Source organism: Corvus cornix, chromosome 1 (assembly GCF_000738735.6).
Source record: "Corvus cornix cornix isolate S_Up_H32 chromosome 1, ASM73873v5, whole genome shotgun sequence".
In the NCBI taxonomy this organism is placed as follows: Eukaryota; Metazoa; Chordata; class Aves; order Passeriformes; family Corvidae; genus Corvus; species Corvus cornix.
Genome location: NC_046332.1, coordinates 78,613,591 through 78,630,199, shown reverse-complemented (window position 1 = coordinate 78,630,199; position 16,609 = coordinate 78,613,591). Strand labels below are relative to the sequence as shown.

The 16,609-nt window shown below is 39.2% G+C and overlaps 1 protein-coding gene and 1 long non-coding RNA gene across 6 annotated transcripts in view; one reads left to right on the top strand and one right to left on the bottom strand.

The window, feature by feature from the left end:
* The window catches only part of CLYBL (citramalyl-CoA lyase), a 168,354-nt gene that overhangs the window by 21,795 nt on the left and 129,950 nt on the right, over positions 1 to 16,609 (bottom strand). For all 5 annotated transcript variants that reach the window (XM_039561196.1, XM_019283019.2, XM_019283020.2 and 2 more), the window contains exons 3-6: positions 7,514 to 7,702; positions 3,439 to 3,540; positions 1,575 to 1,668; positions 29 to 196 (exon numbers count right to left, since the gene is read on the bottom strand). In XM_039561196.1, coding sequence (XP_039417130.1) covers positions 29 to 196; positions 1,575 to 1,668; positions 3,439 to 3,540; positions 7,514 to 7,702 — 553 coding nt within the window. The remainder of the gene's footprint in view (positions 1 to 28; positions 197 to 1,574; positions 1,669 to 3,438; positions 3,541 to 7,513; positions 7,703 to 16,609) is intronic.
* The window catches only part of LOC104685980, an 80,529-nt gene that overhangs the window by 49,028 nt on the left and 14,892 nt on the right, over positions 1 to 16,609 (top strand). The window lies entirely within an intron of this gene.

Here is a 16,609-nt window from a genome sequence, read left to right as displayed (position 1 = left end):
CCTTTGAGACATCAGCAGAAAGTCGTACCAGTGAATCCCATTGAGGCACCTTCTCTTGATTGCCTGCGGAGCCCATCTTCATCATGGAAATCAATGTAAACAAGGTCTATTGCTTGAAGGCCAAATGCCTTTGCTGTGACTATTATTTTTTGTCTGGCATATAGAATATCGTGAGTTTCCTTACTGCTTGTTGCACCTAAGAAAATAATGAGAACAAAGAAAAGCTGACAAGAGTGTTTTAAACCTTCCTGTTTTAAATATTTCTTATGTTAAAAAAAAGGGAAAGTTTGAGATTCTAGTTAACTGATTTAGAAAACAGAAGAGGGGTGTAAGGCTATACTATAGAGTCAAAAGGATACTTTTCTGAGGAAAAAAGAAAGCTGCTTTAGCAAAAATAAAAAATACTGTCCCTTTAAACACTAGCTTATAAATTCAGATTTTGATTTAGTTTAAATCAGAAGTTGTAAGCCTGAAGTCAGTGGAAGCTTTGTCTGGTAAGGACTGCTGACTTGACTAAAATGAAAGTAATTATTTGATTTTACTATTTACTGCATGTACAGTGAGAAGCATTACAGCAGGAGAAGCTTTATGCAAACTGATATACTGGGTCCAACTAAATGGTTAAAAAATTCACACTGAGAATAGAATTGCACTTTCCTTGGTTCTGATTCTTGTCACAACTGATGTCCTAAGCTGAATATTTAAGCTTTAGTATTTGAATGAAAAATTGATGGTAGATGACTTCTGAGAAGAAGCAAAAGTATTCATGAGACTTCATGTGCTCACAGGGCACCAGCTAAGCAACGTACTCATGTGAAGGCTAGTGGGAAAAAAAATAATAACAATAATAACCATAAGGTAACTATTTAGATACAGATTTTCAGTCTGTAAGGAATATTTTAGTAAAGCAATGCTGATTTTTACATTAACATACTTATTTTTAATGTAGAAGTTTTTGATAGAACTGTGCTTTTATCTTTTATCTTTAAACTGAATCAGAAGCTAAGTGCCCTCTTACAAAAGAAATGGTGAAGCACTTTTTATTTTTTCGGAAGACTAATAGTGCTTTAATGTGAATATGTGGCTGTATTGACATGCGACATATTTAAAATAAATTTATGAAAGCAAAATGTAGCAGGAGAGTATTTGTGCTTGATGTCAAAAGCCTGACTGACAGTTGTATGTAAAGAAGTGGTGAAGCAGACACCAGAATTTTAGGACTTTCAAAAATAGTTCTAAAAAGCATGTGAATGTTGTTTATGGATACAGTATTTTAAAATTATTTCAGTGACTCAGCAGGGCGGTTTTTTTGTTGGTTTTTTTTTTGTTGTTGTTTTTTCATTAACTTTTGGTGCTGACTGGCAAGAAGCACAAGAACGTCTCAGTGCCCTGTAACACAAGGACCATGTTTCAATTTGCCAGTGATACATTCTGCATTGAAAAGAAATTAAGGAGAAAAACGAAAACATAAAATGAGACTCAGGTGTCATTAATTATTTCTGTTAGAAATTTCATGGTCTTCTCCAATGCAAATGCCATACATAAACATTTATAGTAAAGAGAAAAGTAACAACCTATGCTGGCACGGAAATCCTCTCCTCCAAAGACAACTGCATCCAAATGAAAGCCAGCCTGGGATCCTGCTCTCAGTGCTTCTTCACAGACAGCCTTCAAATGAGAACAGAGTATTAATGTCTACAGAAATGCAGGATGTGGAGAGACTACAGAGGATATTAAAGCAACTCAGCATTACCAAAATCTTTCCAAGAAAATTGCTCTTATTAAGCAAAGCCACTGTAGATGCTCCACAATGCACAGTGCTTTAAAATGACTCAGCAAAAGAGAAAAAGTATTTTTCTTTCCCTAAGCACCCATATCCCCAGATTTCAAATACAGGACATCAATAACAGGTTCCCCACCTTCTGGTTTACATTATGCCCTGGGTGTTACTGTGACCACTTCTTCAGATATTTGTGTAGCAATATGAAACAAAATGTGGCAAATACTGTGTAAAAACCAACAAAAAGTATTAAATTTGACTAGTTTGACATGCAATATATTGCACAAGAAACAGATATAAAGATCAGAATCTCTTTTATGAAATAAATAATATGAATAGTTTACAATTATTTTAAGTTCCTTACAGGATAGAAGGATTGCCAATTTGAAGTCTTCTGCCACATGTAACTAAAAATAAGCTAAGGAGGTTAAAAATGCAACAAGTGCTGCAGAAAAGCATTAAAATAAAAGTTTAAAAATTTGCTGCTATAGCTATTTCATGAGGAGAGTAATATTGCTATTTTATATTGATGTTTGGATAATATTAGTATCTTTTAAGGCTAAGGCACATGGAGAGAGACATGTAATTACCAGCTCTACTAATGGGTGTTCTTCTGTGGCAGCTGGTGGGGCACAGGATTATTCTTTAACAGAGTGTGCTTTAAAAGGCAACTCTCCTGCCAGCATCAGCAACTGCAACATTAAACCTCCACTATAAAATACTGTAGGTGAAGAAAAACCTCCATGGTTTAAAATATGATCTGTGTTTGCACACCGGACAGGAGCGTGTCTGTTTGGTTACTGCTTTACTATGCTCCCAGATAGGTTAGCGTGTGCTGTAAGATAAATGGCTGTATCAAACGATCAGGCTGCCTGTGAGGTACTTCTGGAGGTACTTCTGATCTGTGTGTCCTCAGCTGGTCTGAAACTTTTCCCTTAGAGCTTGGGAGGGGAACACAGAGTTCCTTGTGCATGCACGAGTTCTTCCGTTTCATTACCACACTGCCTTGCCTTTCTGAGAAACCTGGACTCGATAGTAAGGGTTGGGGAGTGATTTATATTAAAATGAAATTTATAAATCAGATTTGATCTAAAATTAACCTAAAAAATGAGCGTGTTCTTCAGATATTTTCAAAGTTAATTCTACTTCTAATCCTAGCATTAAACACTCCATCATACACACAAAGAAACGATAACATGGAATTTGGTTGTAATGTTTTAGTAGAAACTGTTATAAAGATTTTCAAGTTTAGCAATAGTGAAAGGATGATTAACTCTTATTTCAAATTACGTGTATACAAAAGTTGAGTCTGACAGCTACTAAATAGCCATGTGTAGTGCAAAACTGAGTATTCCAAATCTTTGGAGAGGCCCATTTCCACTCCAAGTGTGTTCAAAACAATAACAGGAATGAAGAGAGGTTTTGTTATTTGGTGTGGACTGGCTGGAACTGTTCTGTCACTGGAATATTTTGAATTTATGAAGGCCTTTACAATACAAACATCAGAGTTCAACATGCAAATGTTTTTGGGGATTGAACAATATGTTTTGTATTTTTTAACCTCTTTTCCTTGGTGAAATTAGGGAGACACTGAGGAGTATTCTGCTTATCCTAGTTTGCTGAGATGGCTAAATATGAACACTTCAAGACTTTCTTACCTTAAAATTCAGCAAGCCCATTGCAGTTTCCACAAAGGGGATAAAATTCATTGGTTCTACAAGTGTTCGGCCTTTTAGGTGATGTAAGAATTTGTCTGAAAACTAAAACTAGACAGAATGAGCTATCAGAGGGAAGAGAAGAGAACAGCCTACATGTATATACAACATGGCAAATATTTACCTGACTGTAACAAACACCCCTCCCTACCCCAAAGCCTGATAACTAAAAAAATTGAAACAGCTTTTAATAAGGCCTGTGATTTGAAACTGCAGCATTCCCATACATTTATAAATTTGGAGGCTGGTTTGCAAGGAAAAAAAAAAAAATCCAAGCTTAGCACCTCTCACCCTGGCTTAGTGAAATGCAAATCCGTGGGCTCTGGAAAACAATGAAGTGCTGCTGTACCTGAGGTCCGGTTTTGTTTCAGGTCCAGCACCGCCATCACTGGAAGTGCTCCCCAGCCTTCTAAGTGGCATCCGTATTATTCATTACGGCACCGTTACCCTTTTGTTCAATAGGCTTTTCTTCATAATTTTTTAGCTTACCTAGGAAGGCCTTAAAAAGGAAGTTTAATTCTTTGAAGACCAAAGCTTGCCAATTTTTTCCATGAGACCAGTTCACAGCTAGCTCTGAGCTGCCAGTGGGGTAGCCCAAATTCCAAAATCTATCATCTGGAAACATACAAAAGCTCTTGCACAGATTTTTCCCCTTTCAAAAGGGAAAAAAAAAAAAAAAAAAGGGGGGAAAAAACCTTCAGCCCTATATTGTAAATGTTTTATGTCTGTCCAGATCGAGTAATTTGTGTCAAGATAAACATATTGCAGGTACTGCAAAAATGTTAGTAAATAAAGACAAAAATCACATATGCATATATTTTAAATTTAAGGAATATTCGACTATTAATGGATATCAAAGGAAAGGGAATTTTAATCATCTCTCCATTCAGTCTCAGTTGGGTAAATCATATCTAAGAGATTTGCATAAATATAAACCATCAAAGACTTTTCATCTTCAAAGGGGGTTTCAAGACCCTATAAGCTTTGTACTGTAATCATCGCAGGTCACAACCCTGCAGGAATAAGGCTGCTATGGCAACATAAAAAACTAATGCTTAAGGCTTAGCATAATATTCTGACTAATAGAAAGGAAACTCATTTTAAAAGCTGGCAGCCTATTTACCAGAAGCTGGATTAGAGGTGTTATTTCCCCTTTTAGCTTCCCCCCACCACCCCTCCCCAAAAGAAGGAAAATCTAATCACCCAGATCTTGAAAAAAAAAAAAAGCTTTCCAGCAATTTGCAGTAACTTTACAATTAGGCCAAAATAAATCACAGCTTTCTCTGATGAAGAATTCTGCCCTCCCATCTCTGCTCTGCATCATCACCATGGCCCTCTTGGTAACTTTTCTTTAGTGAAGAGAATTCCACTCAAAAATGTGCAAGGACAAAAAAAATTTCAATTCACTCTGTACAGTACAGCAGGTTACTACAGTGACAGAAAACAGTAAAGTTCACCCAAGCAAATGCAGAAAATGAGGTAATACAATGGTATCAGTATATATTCTTAAGACCTCTATCTGGTTTTTATTTTTTTAAGAGGAAAAAAAAAGTTAAAAGTGCTACTGTGTGTATATTTTAGCTGCAAGTTAAAGAGCAAAGTTCTCATTTTATTTTAAAATATTTTAAAAGTCACACTCCTGGGATTCTTCCTATCTTTTGTTTTGAAGGTATGGAAAAAAAAAAGCACATTTAATTAAATATTGCCTCCCTTCCTCTCCCTTGTAAAAGATTTGCAATAAGCACCAATACAAAAGGTAACGAGTGGAGAAGTTTCAATTAATTTTTTTTTTTTTCAAAAGGAGACGATTAAATGTTTCCGGCCCGGTAAAGTGTTCATTTCAGGGAGAAAGGGAAAAAAAAAAAAAGAAGGCGGAGGAAAAAAAAGCCCACAAAGCCTGGGGAGGGGATGAAGTAGCAAGGCCTCAGCAATTCTTTCAATTCCAGTGCACACCCAATAGTGTGTCGGGAAGAATGCACACTGGTCGGGATTTGTGGGAGAATTGTCCCGCCACAAAGGAGGGAGAGTTACGCTTGTTATAGTCCAATAAGCCATGCCAGTCAAACAAGTACCCACACTAGGGACAAAAGGAAAGCAAGAGATTCTCACACAAAAGAAAACAAGTAAGCCCATCTTTTAGTTGTGCATCAGCCTCCAGGTTTTCTGCTGCACATAAATAAAAATGAAGGGGGGGAGTGGGTGTGCGTAGGGGGAGAGAAGCAGCTTCTGGGAGGCTGAGAAATCACGCTGGAGTGAATTTTTGGAGGATTGGGAAAAGAAGGCAGTGGTGTTAGGCAGAGTATGTTCTTTGTGTGCAAAGGTTGGGCAAAGGGAGAGGGAAGCAAAAGAAGCTTCTGGGGCTGGCTTGTTTTCCATGATGGAAATAAAAGTTAGCAAGAGGGAAAGTGGAAGAGGATGAGAGGACAAAGAGCCCTTTCTCCCTGCAAAACCTACTTGGTGGCAGCAAGGGCTCTGCCATTTTGGTATCATGAATATTCATCACTGACAAGTTATGTCTAACACTTACATGGCTGTAAACCCTGAGAGGTGTACTCTGGTTAATTTAATTACCCGTTGGTGGATGGGGATGGTGAACCTTCCGTGGCGAGTGGTGGAGGCCGAAGGGGCAGCGCCACGGAATGGATGGGGCCTGTCACATATCCAGCATATGGGGCCGTGCTCCATTGTGTGCTCAGGCCGATCTCAATGGTTTGATCAAGGTTAGATGCTGAGATTAAAATGGATCCTAATACGTCTGCCTGCCTTTCATCACAGCTTGCATGTGTGCTAGTTGCTCAGCTAGCGGTTTGCAAAATTATAAAGTGAATAATTAAGCATTATTCCTTTACTGGCAAGTTACAGTGATGCCTTTTCCTGGTCTTAAAATCAAGAGTCAAACACGGTTAGAAGGGAAAAAGGGATTTTACACTGGTATTTATTTTAAGGATCCTTAGGTGCACACGTCCAGGTGGAATGCACCTCCATGCACACTGCAATGCACACCCCCAAAAGATCTGGTATATCATTATAGGTCTTACTAATTAGCATATCTATCAAAAATTCCTCAATGAGAGGCTCAAGTGAGCCCCCCTCCCCAAGGAACCTTCCCCTGGCTGGTTCTATCTTAGTTTACAGAATGTGTTCTGGAGAGGACTTTGGGGTCTGGGGCACATCAACCCTTACTTATGAAGCTTCTAAAATGTTTAGTCTCTTAGCTGAACAAACAAGTCCAAGAATGTAGGCAAAAAGCACTAGGAATACAGAAGCTGTAAAAAGGTATAACAGGGGTATAAAAGAAAAGGCAAAAAATCATCATGGCATCAACAGCAATAATGGTATATCCAAACAGGCATCCCTCTTTTTTGACAATTAAAATCAATTATAGCATAATTAGGCCTATTTCAAAGTTTTCTTAAGTAATTTGACATGCCAACCATTTACATTTCAGGTTTTTATTGGCTGAAAAGTCAGTTGTGAAACACAAACACACCTGTCAGCAATTAAAAAGGAAGAAGTAGAGAACTGTTCAGGAAATAATATCTGTGCTAATTAAAAACACTAGTTAAAAGCTTCCTGTTTGTTCCTCCAGTTGCCCCAAGGAGTGACCTTCCCCCAGCCCATTTTTTCATATGTTGCTAACATGGTTTCCCATCTCCTGCTCCCAATGCACATAACTAAGGCTCTTGGACAGACAGTAATTTTGCTTGTTAGGGTAGTTAGAGAAGAGTCAGGCACTTACCCTTCTATTTTTGGTAATATATTCTGACAGCAATATTGGTTCTTTGTCAGCTGTGGGAGAAATACACCTGGTTTTCTTTATAAACGTGTTCCATATACGCTTTTCATACAGAACATCACACACACATTTAAGTGGATGCACTTCTCAATTACCTCAGCCAAGCAACAACATCATGTGGTATTCGCAGCCTTCCTCTTAACTCACAGCCATTCATCTCTGCGCCTGTGTGAACCTGGCCCAACAGCTTCAGTCAAAAACTACTGTGTTGTTGGTACTCACCCATCTTATTTCCTCAACATTTTCAACCTTTGGCAGCATCATGCTTGAAGGAAGGGTCTTGGACTGCAAAAGCACCTCTAGATCTTCTTCTGCAAGGCCGCTGGACACAGAGTTTATCCTGACACACTTTTCCGCGTGGCCAAAGTCAAACTCTTCAAGGGTTTTCACAATGGTCAGTCTTGCTTCTCTCTACAATATATATGAGTTCAGATGCACAAGAAAAGAAAAAGAAAGCATATTTTCTATTGACAGAAAAATGCACTGAGAAGAAAACTTGTTGAAATGACAAGGGGGAAAAAGCTAGACCGCCAGCATAGTGGTGTCCTCAAAATGTCTATCACTCTCGGACTTTATTGAAGCAGTCATCACCAGAACCTCACAATTTTACCTTCCTCTTTAATATTTCTTCATAACTGGAAAATTCAATGCATGGGGTTTCCACCACTTACAGAAAACAAGACTTTTGTGTCTGCTAGTGCTGAACATGTGTAACACAAATCTTTACACTAACATAATGTGTTGCACTAACTGTCTTCTCTCTCAAAAATGACATGTTCTTAAATTTGCATTAAAAAACTCATTTTTGTAGTTCAGCTCTACATTGCCTGAATGTCAAAAAGCACAGATGTACATATACTTCTTTGGCTTTCCTTTACTCCATGTATTCAAAGTGCATTAAAGGCAGTAATAGAGTTCACAACTTGCATATAAAAATAACACTGAAATAACTCTAAGATTTTCTTAAACCACGTAAAAGGGTATTCTGTTGGCACAAAATAAAATCTCCAAAGACAAATGCTTCCCCATGTCATTTGCTATTTTTGTGAATGTAAATTTACAAATATGTTTATTAGTTGATTTGCATGAAGAATACTGGCATGCTTTTCTGAAATGAAAATCATTTCTTGACCTGGAGAAGGGGGTAGGGGTCGAAGAAGGGTGCTGGGCTCTCTGCTTCCTGCCAACTGATGTTTCAACCCCAAATGCCTTCCACTCACCAACAGCCCCTAACAAATTCGCATTGTCAAAATGCACACTTATCAAAAGTCATTTCATTTGTGAAGAGTTTTTATGGGGCTAATAAAACTTTAAAGCTCCTGACTCATGGAGGCTCAGGAATGACTTTAACAATATGCAGTTGCTGAATAGAGATGCTTTTCAAGAAAACAGGCAAACTCAAGGGGAAAAAACAACCAAAAAAAAATCACCAAATTTAATACACAGGCTAATACAAATCAGCAAGAGAGCACATGACAGTAGATTTAAACCAGGCGGATGCAAACCTCTGCCGGCAAGAGGGGCAGAGGTGGTTTCCCAATGTGGTCTGAGTTAAACAGTGTGAGGGAACAGTAGCTTACAGTTGTCAGAACCGATGAGAACAGGGTCTCCCAGGCCAGTTTAAGACAGCTCTGCAGTGTACTGATTTACAGGGCTGGGACCCCTGATAATTAGGGTAAGTTTAGAGAAAAGCAATTGGTGGCTCCAACTGGTTAAAAGGAAGGAATAATGAAGCAGAAAGTTAATGAAATCTGAAGCGAACAGCCTTCAGCTTGGGGCTACTAGACGTGCTTCTCCGAAGGCTGGGAGCATATGCCTGTTAATCGGACAGACGGGAACAAGGCGCCCATGTATGTATCCCTGGGTTGCGATCAAGGGGCACGTTCAGAGGTAATCTCTGGAAAATGCAACCCAAAACATTCGAACTGCTGTGAATGGACTCTGTCTGGGGCCATTAGGAAAGCCACATAAAGATGCACACAGTTTAGTACAAGCATGTCCAGCTGGAAGACAGCTCCGGCACATGGCTGTCTGAAATGGTTCTTCCAAATTAGGTAAACTGAACCATATGATGCCAATACCGGGAAATACAAATCCCCTATGTTCTCCTTCTCCGACCTGGGCTAATGGGTTTCTAGGGCTGGGCTGAAAGTTTCTGGATATGATGCAGAAGGGTAGCTTAAAAACACACTCCAAACCAATTTATGCTTTTAATTAAAGTCAGATTATCACTGTTTCAGCACACACCAATCCAATTTGCAAAAGAGAGATCTCCCCAAAGTATCCTCTAAGGCAGCACCCAACTCCAACTGAAGGCACATCTCTAGCAAACTTGCAGCTTGTTATTATATTTTTTCAGAATTTAATAATGAGCACTAGACCATCTCATATCTATTTTTCTCCTCAGTCTGGAAACTCCCTTCCCAAAAAAGACAGATCGTGTCTTTCTAGGTATATTTCCATACAAAACACTTATTAACAGGCTGTTGCTGTTATCAATTTACATAAACTAAATGTGCAGCCCTCTGGTACATATCCCAAAAATAACCAACAACTTCACTGAATTTATACCAACCAACAAACATGGGGAGGGGGTTGCTGTTTTTTCCCATATTTTAATAGAAAATATGTTGCTATGTTAGTTAACACACCCATGCCATCTGTTGGGTTGAGAATTGATGCATTTTCTTAGAACTGCTATGTTTTAGATCTGTCTGCCTGGATAGCCCAGGAATGGAAATGTTTCCTTTCCATGATATAATACTTCTAGTCACTATAGTTTCCACAGCAAGAATCAATTTATGTTTTAAATTGTGGAACAAACTGATGGGACCTGGCTGCCAAAGCCAGAGCTTGTGAGGGGCTGATTCAGTGTCTACCCTTCCTACAATGGAGGAAATCCAACTGATGTTAGTGGGGAGCATCAGGTCCCCATAAAGGTTTCCAATAAAACATTTCATGGGTAAATAAAAAATATATATGCTAAAGCCTTTGACTAAATGTACTAAAAACATGGAGGAAAAGCAGAGTCCTTTCTGCCTCATTATGCAGGGAAATGTAGATGTTATTCTTATTGTAGGATTCATGCAAAAGCTGAAGGTCTAAGCTAGGTAAACTACTTCAACATTATAACAGAGAAAAAAGTAGTCCTTGACACAATAATATCTTTACATCCAAGAACAGGAAAACTAGAATTTTTGAGGAATGGTGAGAAAAATATTTGCCCTGTTCTTCACATGAGAACTACAACATAGTAGATAATACTTTGTCATGAAAGCATGGCTGACAAAGAAACAAACCAGTCATTAAGTAAAACATTTCATGCCCAGGTAGCTTGGGATGGTGGTATCCTCCTTGGGTCCTATGTGAGCTGGGTTCTTTATCAAACTGAACAAGAGAGAAAGACAACAGAGAGCTTCATGGTAAATAGCGATATTATTAAAATATGCTACATTTGCAACTTGTGCTGGAAAGCTCACTGAAGAAAAAAAAAAGGTTGGTCAGAGTGGCTACTGTAGCGCCCCTTCTGTTTGACTCTGAGGAGGACACAGGAAGAGGTTCTTTACCACGTGCAGCTATGCCAGTTGGTGAAGAGAAAGGTTTCGGTGACGCAGCATTGCTGACAAATCCATTGCTACTCAAACACACAGACACTGAAATTAAAAATGGGAATACGCATATTGCCGCCTCAACTGGCACCCATTAAACCTAATAACTAAACCATCCTCGTGAGTTTCTAGCTCTGAATTATCAAATCTGCAAAGAAAACAACATCCGTCCACTTTTACACTCCAGTGGAAGAGGTGGTCCCTCGCGGCAGGGCTGCGCAGTCTCGCCATCTGGAGAATAAATCGAGTGTGAAGTACAGTATAGTTTGGGACCAAGCTCCGTGGCGGAAGCCCAGCAGTTAGTTCATTAGTCCCAAACTTGCGGGGATTAGTGCGGTATCAGCTCTACTGTCGGATGGGATCAGGCAGGCAGAGCGCGAGGCTCGAGGAAGGGGGTGGCAGCAAAGAAGGAGCCCCTTGGGCTTATTGGTAAAACCACAGAGTATAAGGGCACTTAAATAGGTGCTTTTGGTAACGATATTTGGAAACAACTTCCCTCATCTGAATCAGTACCTTTCCATTTTTCCTTTTTTTCTTTTTCTCACCTTTTTATTCCTCTGCATTATATGTCACAACATAGAAATTTCCACTTCAGAACAGAAAAGCCACAGAAGAAGAAAGAATGCCACAGAACTGGAAGCTCCGCCACCCACTCACCCTGGACACACTGTTAATACAGCAAAAATGAAGCAAAGATGGTCAGATTAACAGCAGATGGAAAAATTACATTTTATTCTTTCTTTTCAAACTGGTACAATTCTCTACAATCCTGCTTTTTAGCACTGTGATTTCTAGACCTACCTGATTTTGAGGACAAAACCTCTGTTTTGCTTTATTTTTCTTGCCTAGTCTCCCCCCTTTTTTTTCTAAAGAGCTCCAGGCCTTAAGGTAAAGATAGTGGTCATACTTAAATATATGTTTGTATATAGATCTCATCCTGTTAACATCTTTCGGTAACAAGTCTTCATATAGAAGTGTAAATATATAATGCAGTAAAATGGCAGGCCAGAATCTATCATCCTCAATGCCATAATAAGTTGGCATGTTTCAAACGGGAGAGAAAAAATTAATTACTGTAATCACAATTCAAGTTCTTTTTTTTGTGACACATCTGACATGGTAAAAACATACAATTATGTGTTAATGTTAATTCTTCGGAGTGGTTTGTTTACAGAACTTGATGTTGCTAAATCTTTTGTCACTATATTAGTGCATACCATACGAATGCACCTCTCAAATAAGATTTTGCAGAGCGCACATATATATTATATACCTATAGTAGCTTTTGTGCAGAATAGAGTTTCTGCAGGGGGAAAGTCCGACATTTTCTGCATGCATAATTCTCCAACAATGAAGTGATGCCATACAGAATGATGGCACACAAGTGCCATTTAGTTTCAAATTCACAAATGGGACTGGCAAGAGAAAAGACAAATCACATTTGTTTTTAAGAAAACAAAGAGAACCGTAAATGTGGAGCAGAGTGCTTCTGAGAGCAGGAGGTACTTGTCTCATGAGACTTGCTTTCTACCTTACACGCATCAGGTACTTGTGAGAATAAATCTTTGAAATGGCAAGTACGTATTTTTAGTTAGTCTTGTTAGACTGAAAAACTGCTGTTAAATATGCACAAAGCCTTCAGGAAATTATTAAGAAAAAAATTAAATATTTTCTCATTGTTACCTCTGAGCAGATAATCAGTTAATGAGTTTTTAAAGATTGAAGACATTTTAAAACACATTTTCTTTTGGTTCAACATGGAACACACCCAACCCACCATGTAACCAATCATAAAGGAAAGAAGGAGCTGGAGTGGGGAGGAAGAGGGAGAATAGAGTCTCCATCATGTATGTTGGTATCTCTCCTCTGTAGTTCAGGCAAACGCACGTTTTAGAGTACTGCAAGACACTGATTTTTCTGCTACTCTTTCCTGAAATCTCCATATTATTTCTTTAATAATTATTTTGTCTTTTTTTTTTTTTTTGTTTAATAACAACCTTTTCACTTGTCTGAAAAAGATTCTTCATGACATCATAATGAGTCATCTAACTCTGTGCACTTCTAGCATCTGCTACTTTTCTCTCTGCTCTGCTAATTGTCCTTACATGCAGTACATGTCTAGCAACACTAAAATGATGCAAAAATCAGTAGTCAGCATTAAGAACTAAGCAGGAATTTAATCATGCTCTGCTGAGGAAATCAAATTTCTTTGCCCATTTCTCTAGAAGTTTCATTTAAGGTCTGGGAACACATCAGTGCTCTTATCAACAATATCCATCCTGTATTTTTAAAAGACAAGATCTCTAAAAGCTGTCTAGGGACAGCTGGGAGTGCTTGCTGCCATGTAAGCCTAGCAAGCCTCTCCCTCCCTCTACCAGTGTGGACAATGTGGATCCTGAAGATATTAGGTAGGGGCCTATCCAACATCTTTAGAGTTGGGCAGTTTCCACATAAGGAGGGCAGGTGGCCTGTCCTGAGATGCTGTGAATATGGAGAAGCAGGGAACAAGAGCCTGAGGTTGTCCCAGTCACCAGCCCAGGACCCAGGGCTCATGAATCCCAGTAAGCTTTAGGGGTGCTCAGCTATGTAAATACTAAATTTCTGCTGATCCTAACTGTCCAAGGGTGTGTATACGAGTGCAACAGCAAGACATTTTCACAAGTTGTTATCAAGGTATTTTTCTGACTTGCACATATCTCGGAGAAATTTAAACAGAGGCCAGTAGGCTGCTGGAATGAGCTGGCACATAGAAGTAGTCACATATGAGGACTGAGTACAAATGTCTCAGTAACAAAAATAATACAGCACGGTGTGTGTGTGTGCGCGCCTGCGTGTGTCCGTGTGTACATAAACACAGAGACAGGCCTATACCTTAAGACTGTGTGTACAGAAATGTTTCAAGAGGTTTTTAATGATAGTAACATATACAGCAGCTTAAATAAATGAAAGTTTTGTTCATGTAGCTACGCAGCTATTCTCTCTGCCAACTTTTATAAACACTTACAAAAGAGATGTAAACAACCTTTCAATTAACACAAATCAAGCTACCGCTATTTTAAGCTGGCTGCAAGATGTAGTCTCTTTACTTTTTTTGCTGGCTTTCTGAAGATACTTTTGGTTTTGTGACAGATTAGCATCACAAATGAAAAGTCTTTAGAAGTGTTAGTGTTATTCAGTCTTCCTGGACAGTCCAAATTAGCTGCTGCATGATGAAGTAAGGCTACAAAATATGCAATCTACTATATCAGTTAAAAAAAGGGTAATATTTTCTTTCATCTGAACTGTATGTTAATTTTTTATTTAAAATTATTACCATTTAAGATGCATTTACTTAGAAGTGTGTAATAGATAACTATGGAAAATGTGTACATTTAGACACCCATTTTTTATTTTTACAAGTGCATCTTTTTGTTAATGCTGATAATGAAATACACTGCTGTCTGTCAAAAGTAGATCTGCTTTAGTGAACTATCAATCCCTGTTCAGCAGCTGATCTCAGGTGTGATGATCCTAAGTGAGGCATGGATCAAATGTTTCAAAGACTGGCAAATTATTTCCTCAATTACTTAATAAAACAATTGAAAAAAAATACTTAAAGCCAAGAGATGTAAACACGGGTTTTCCGAAAAAACCCGACTGGCCAGAACTTTATGCCTGCTTGCACTGGAGAACCAGTGTCTGCCCCAAGCTGCTTAATAGCCCCTAGGAATGAGGAAGGCATTAAGAAAAATTAGGTTAGGTGTGCCATGGCATCTCTTATCCTTCCACTTTTCTGGAAGAAACTTTTCCCAGTCTACCTACAGTCTTAATAAAACTAGGTGTTTCAAAGAGAAAGCTTGAAACAACTGTTGTGTTTCTGGTGTTGTGCAAATACTGATTAACAGCTCTTATCTCAGTTTTCATTAAGTGCCTTATCTGCATTGGTGAATTAGCAAATTAATATTCTGTAATGTGATCAAAGCCCCACAGAATGCCCTAAGTGTTTACAGCTCATGTTCACAGTAAGGGGACAAAAAAGCTCTCAACTCTTCATTTTCAACTTACATTTTAAAGTTAAGTGGTGTCACCTTGTAGATGTGTGTATTTCCATGCAGTGGGGATTCAAGACCGAAACTGGTCTCTCAGGTGTCTTATGCTGGGCAAGGCACTCCCAGGAAGTCCTCCCACCAGATGGGTTCTTGAGCCATCTAGAAGAGGACTTCTGAAACCTTCTTATCCCACAGGATTTTTTTAAAAGTAGAAATTACCTCATGTAGTACTGTATATGCCCTTGTGAGATCATGCCATTCATATAAATTTCCAGGTACAGACTCTCTGAGAAAATCTATACCACTGGATTAACTTGGCTCCCAACTTCACCTGAAAGTCTGGGGTCCCAGCTGCCCACAAGACACAACTGCTCACGTACATCCAGACTCTCCTTTGGGGGACTGAATCATCTATTTCCTCCAAACCACAACACAGGTGTGGTTTCAGAGATAGATCTCTCCAGGTATCATGCCCAAAGAGTGGTTTGGGCAGGACTGCACCAAGTTCAGCTGCCCCCACTCTGTTCCAGCAAAGCGCGTGTCCCTTCAAACACTCACATGAGCCATCTTGCCATGCCCCAGGGTGTACAAGACATCCTCAGCTGAAGTTTAAAAACCTGGTGGTTTTTTATGCCACCCTGTTCATAAGATGGAAATCAAGAAAAACCACCCTAAAAAGAACCATACTACAAACCTAACTACTTTATCAAAACCCCATGAGGAGAACTCATGAACAGGGCACTCATGTTCTGCTAATCCATCACTGCATTTAATCTGCTCTAGAGATGCGCCCCTATGCCATATGGGCACAAGCACCTCTGCCACACTAAGTGAGGGCAGCAGGGATCTCTCCTTGGATCACATGCATTTAGCATTGTAGAAGTAGCCTGTAATTGCAGTAATTACTTCTGTGGGAGAATAATGTTAGGAGATGTTCAACACAGAAGACTTTGATCTAACAAGCTTTGCACTAAATTGACACAACTCTTGCCTTACTGCAAAGCAAACTTGTTTTATACTTGTATTTCTCAGCCAGTGCTCACCTTAACAAAGACCCACCTCATTAAGCTGGATTTTGCCAGAAACCCTTCTTCTTTCTCTACCAGAAGAAGGGCTTCCTTATGATAGAAATCCCACGTGGATGGGTGACTGGGGTGAGTAAAGGAACCCAACAATCCCCACTTCATCCCAAATGCAGGTTTTAGCACGTCCTGCAGGCAACATTTTCTCAGATGCTCCATATGATGAGGCAAAGCCTACATCTTCTGGCAGAGTCCCTGAAGGATGGGCAGCAGTACAAGAGCAGTTGCCCTTCCTTCTTTCCTCCCCCACACCTCAGGAGTGGGAGAGGGGAAACAGCACCAGAATGCCATGTCCCATGTGTCCCCGCACTGGCAGTGACTAGCTGAGGCAGAGACTGATCCCTGATACAAAGTAAAATTATTAAAAATAAACTCCATGACTCATGTATTCATGGCAAGAAGTAGGAACCTTTTAGAAATGAATTAACTTGTGTTCTGTGGTCTAAACAAAACCTGAAAATGTGAATTTTCCCCTGCCTCACCCGTGTCAATCCTACAGTTGTAGGGTGGTATTTGTACATCACTGATAGATGTATCATACTGGTACAATACAATACACACCTTTACAGACATGGAGAGAATTGTTTACTGGTATTCTTG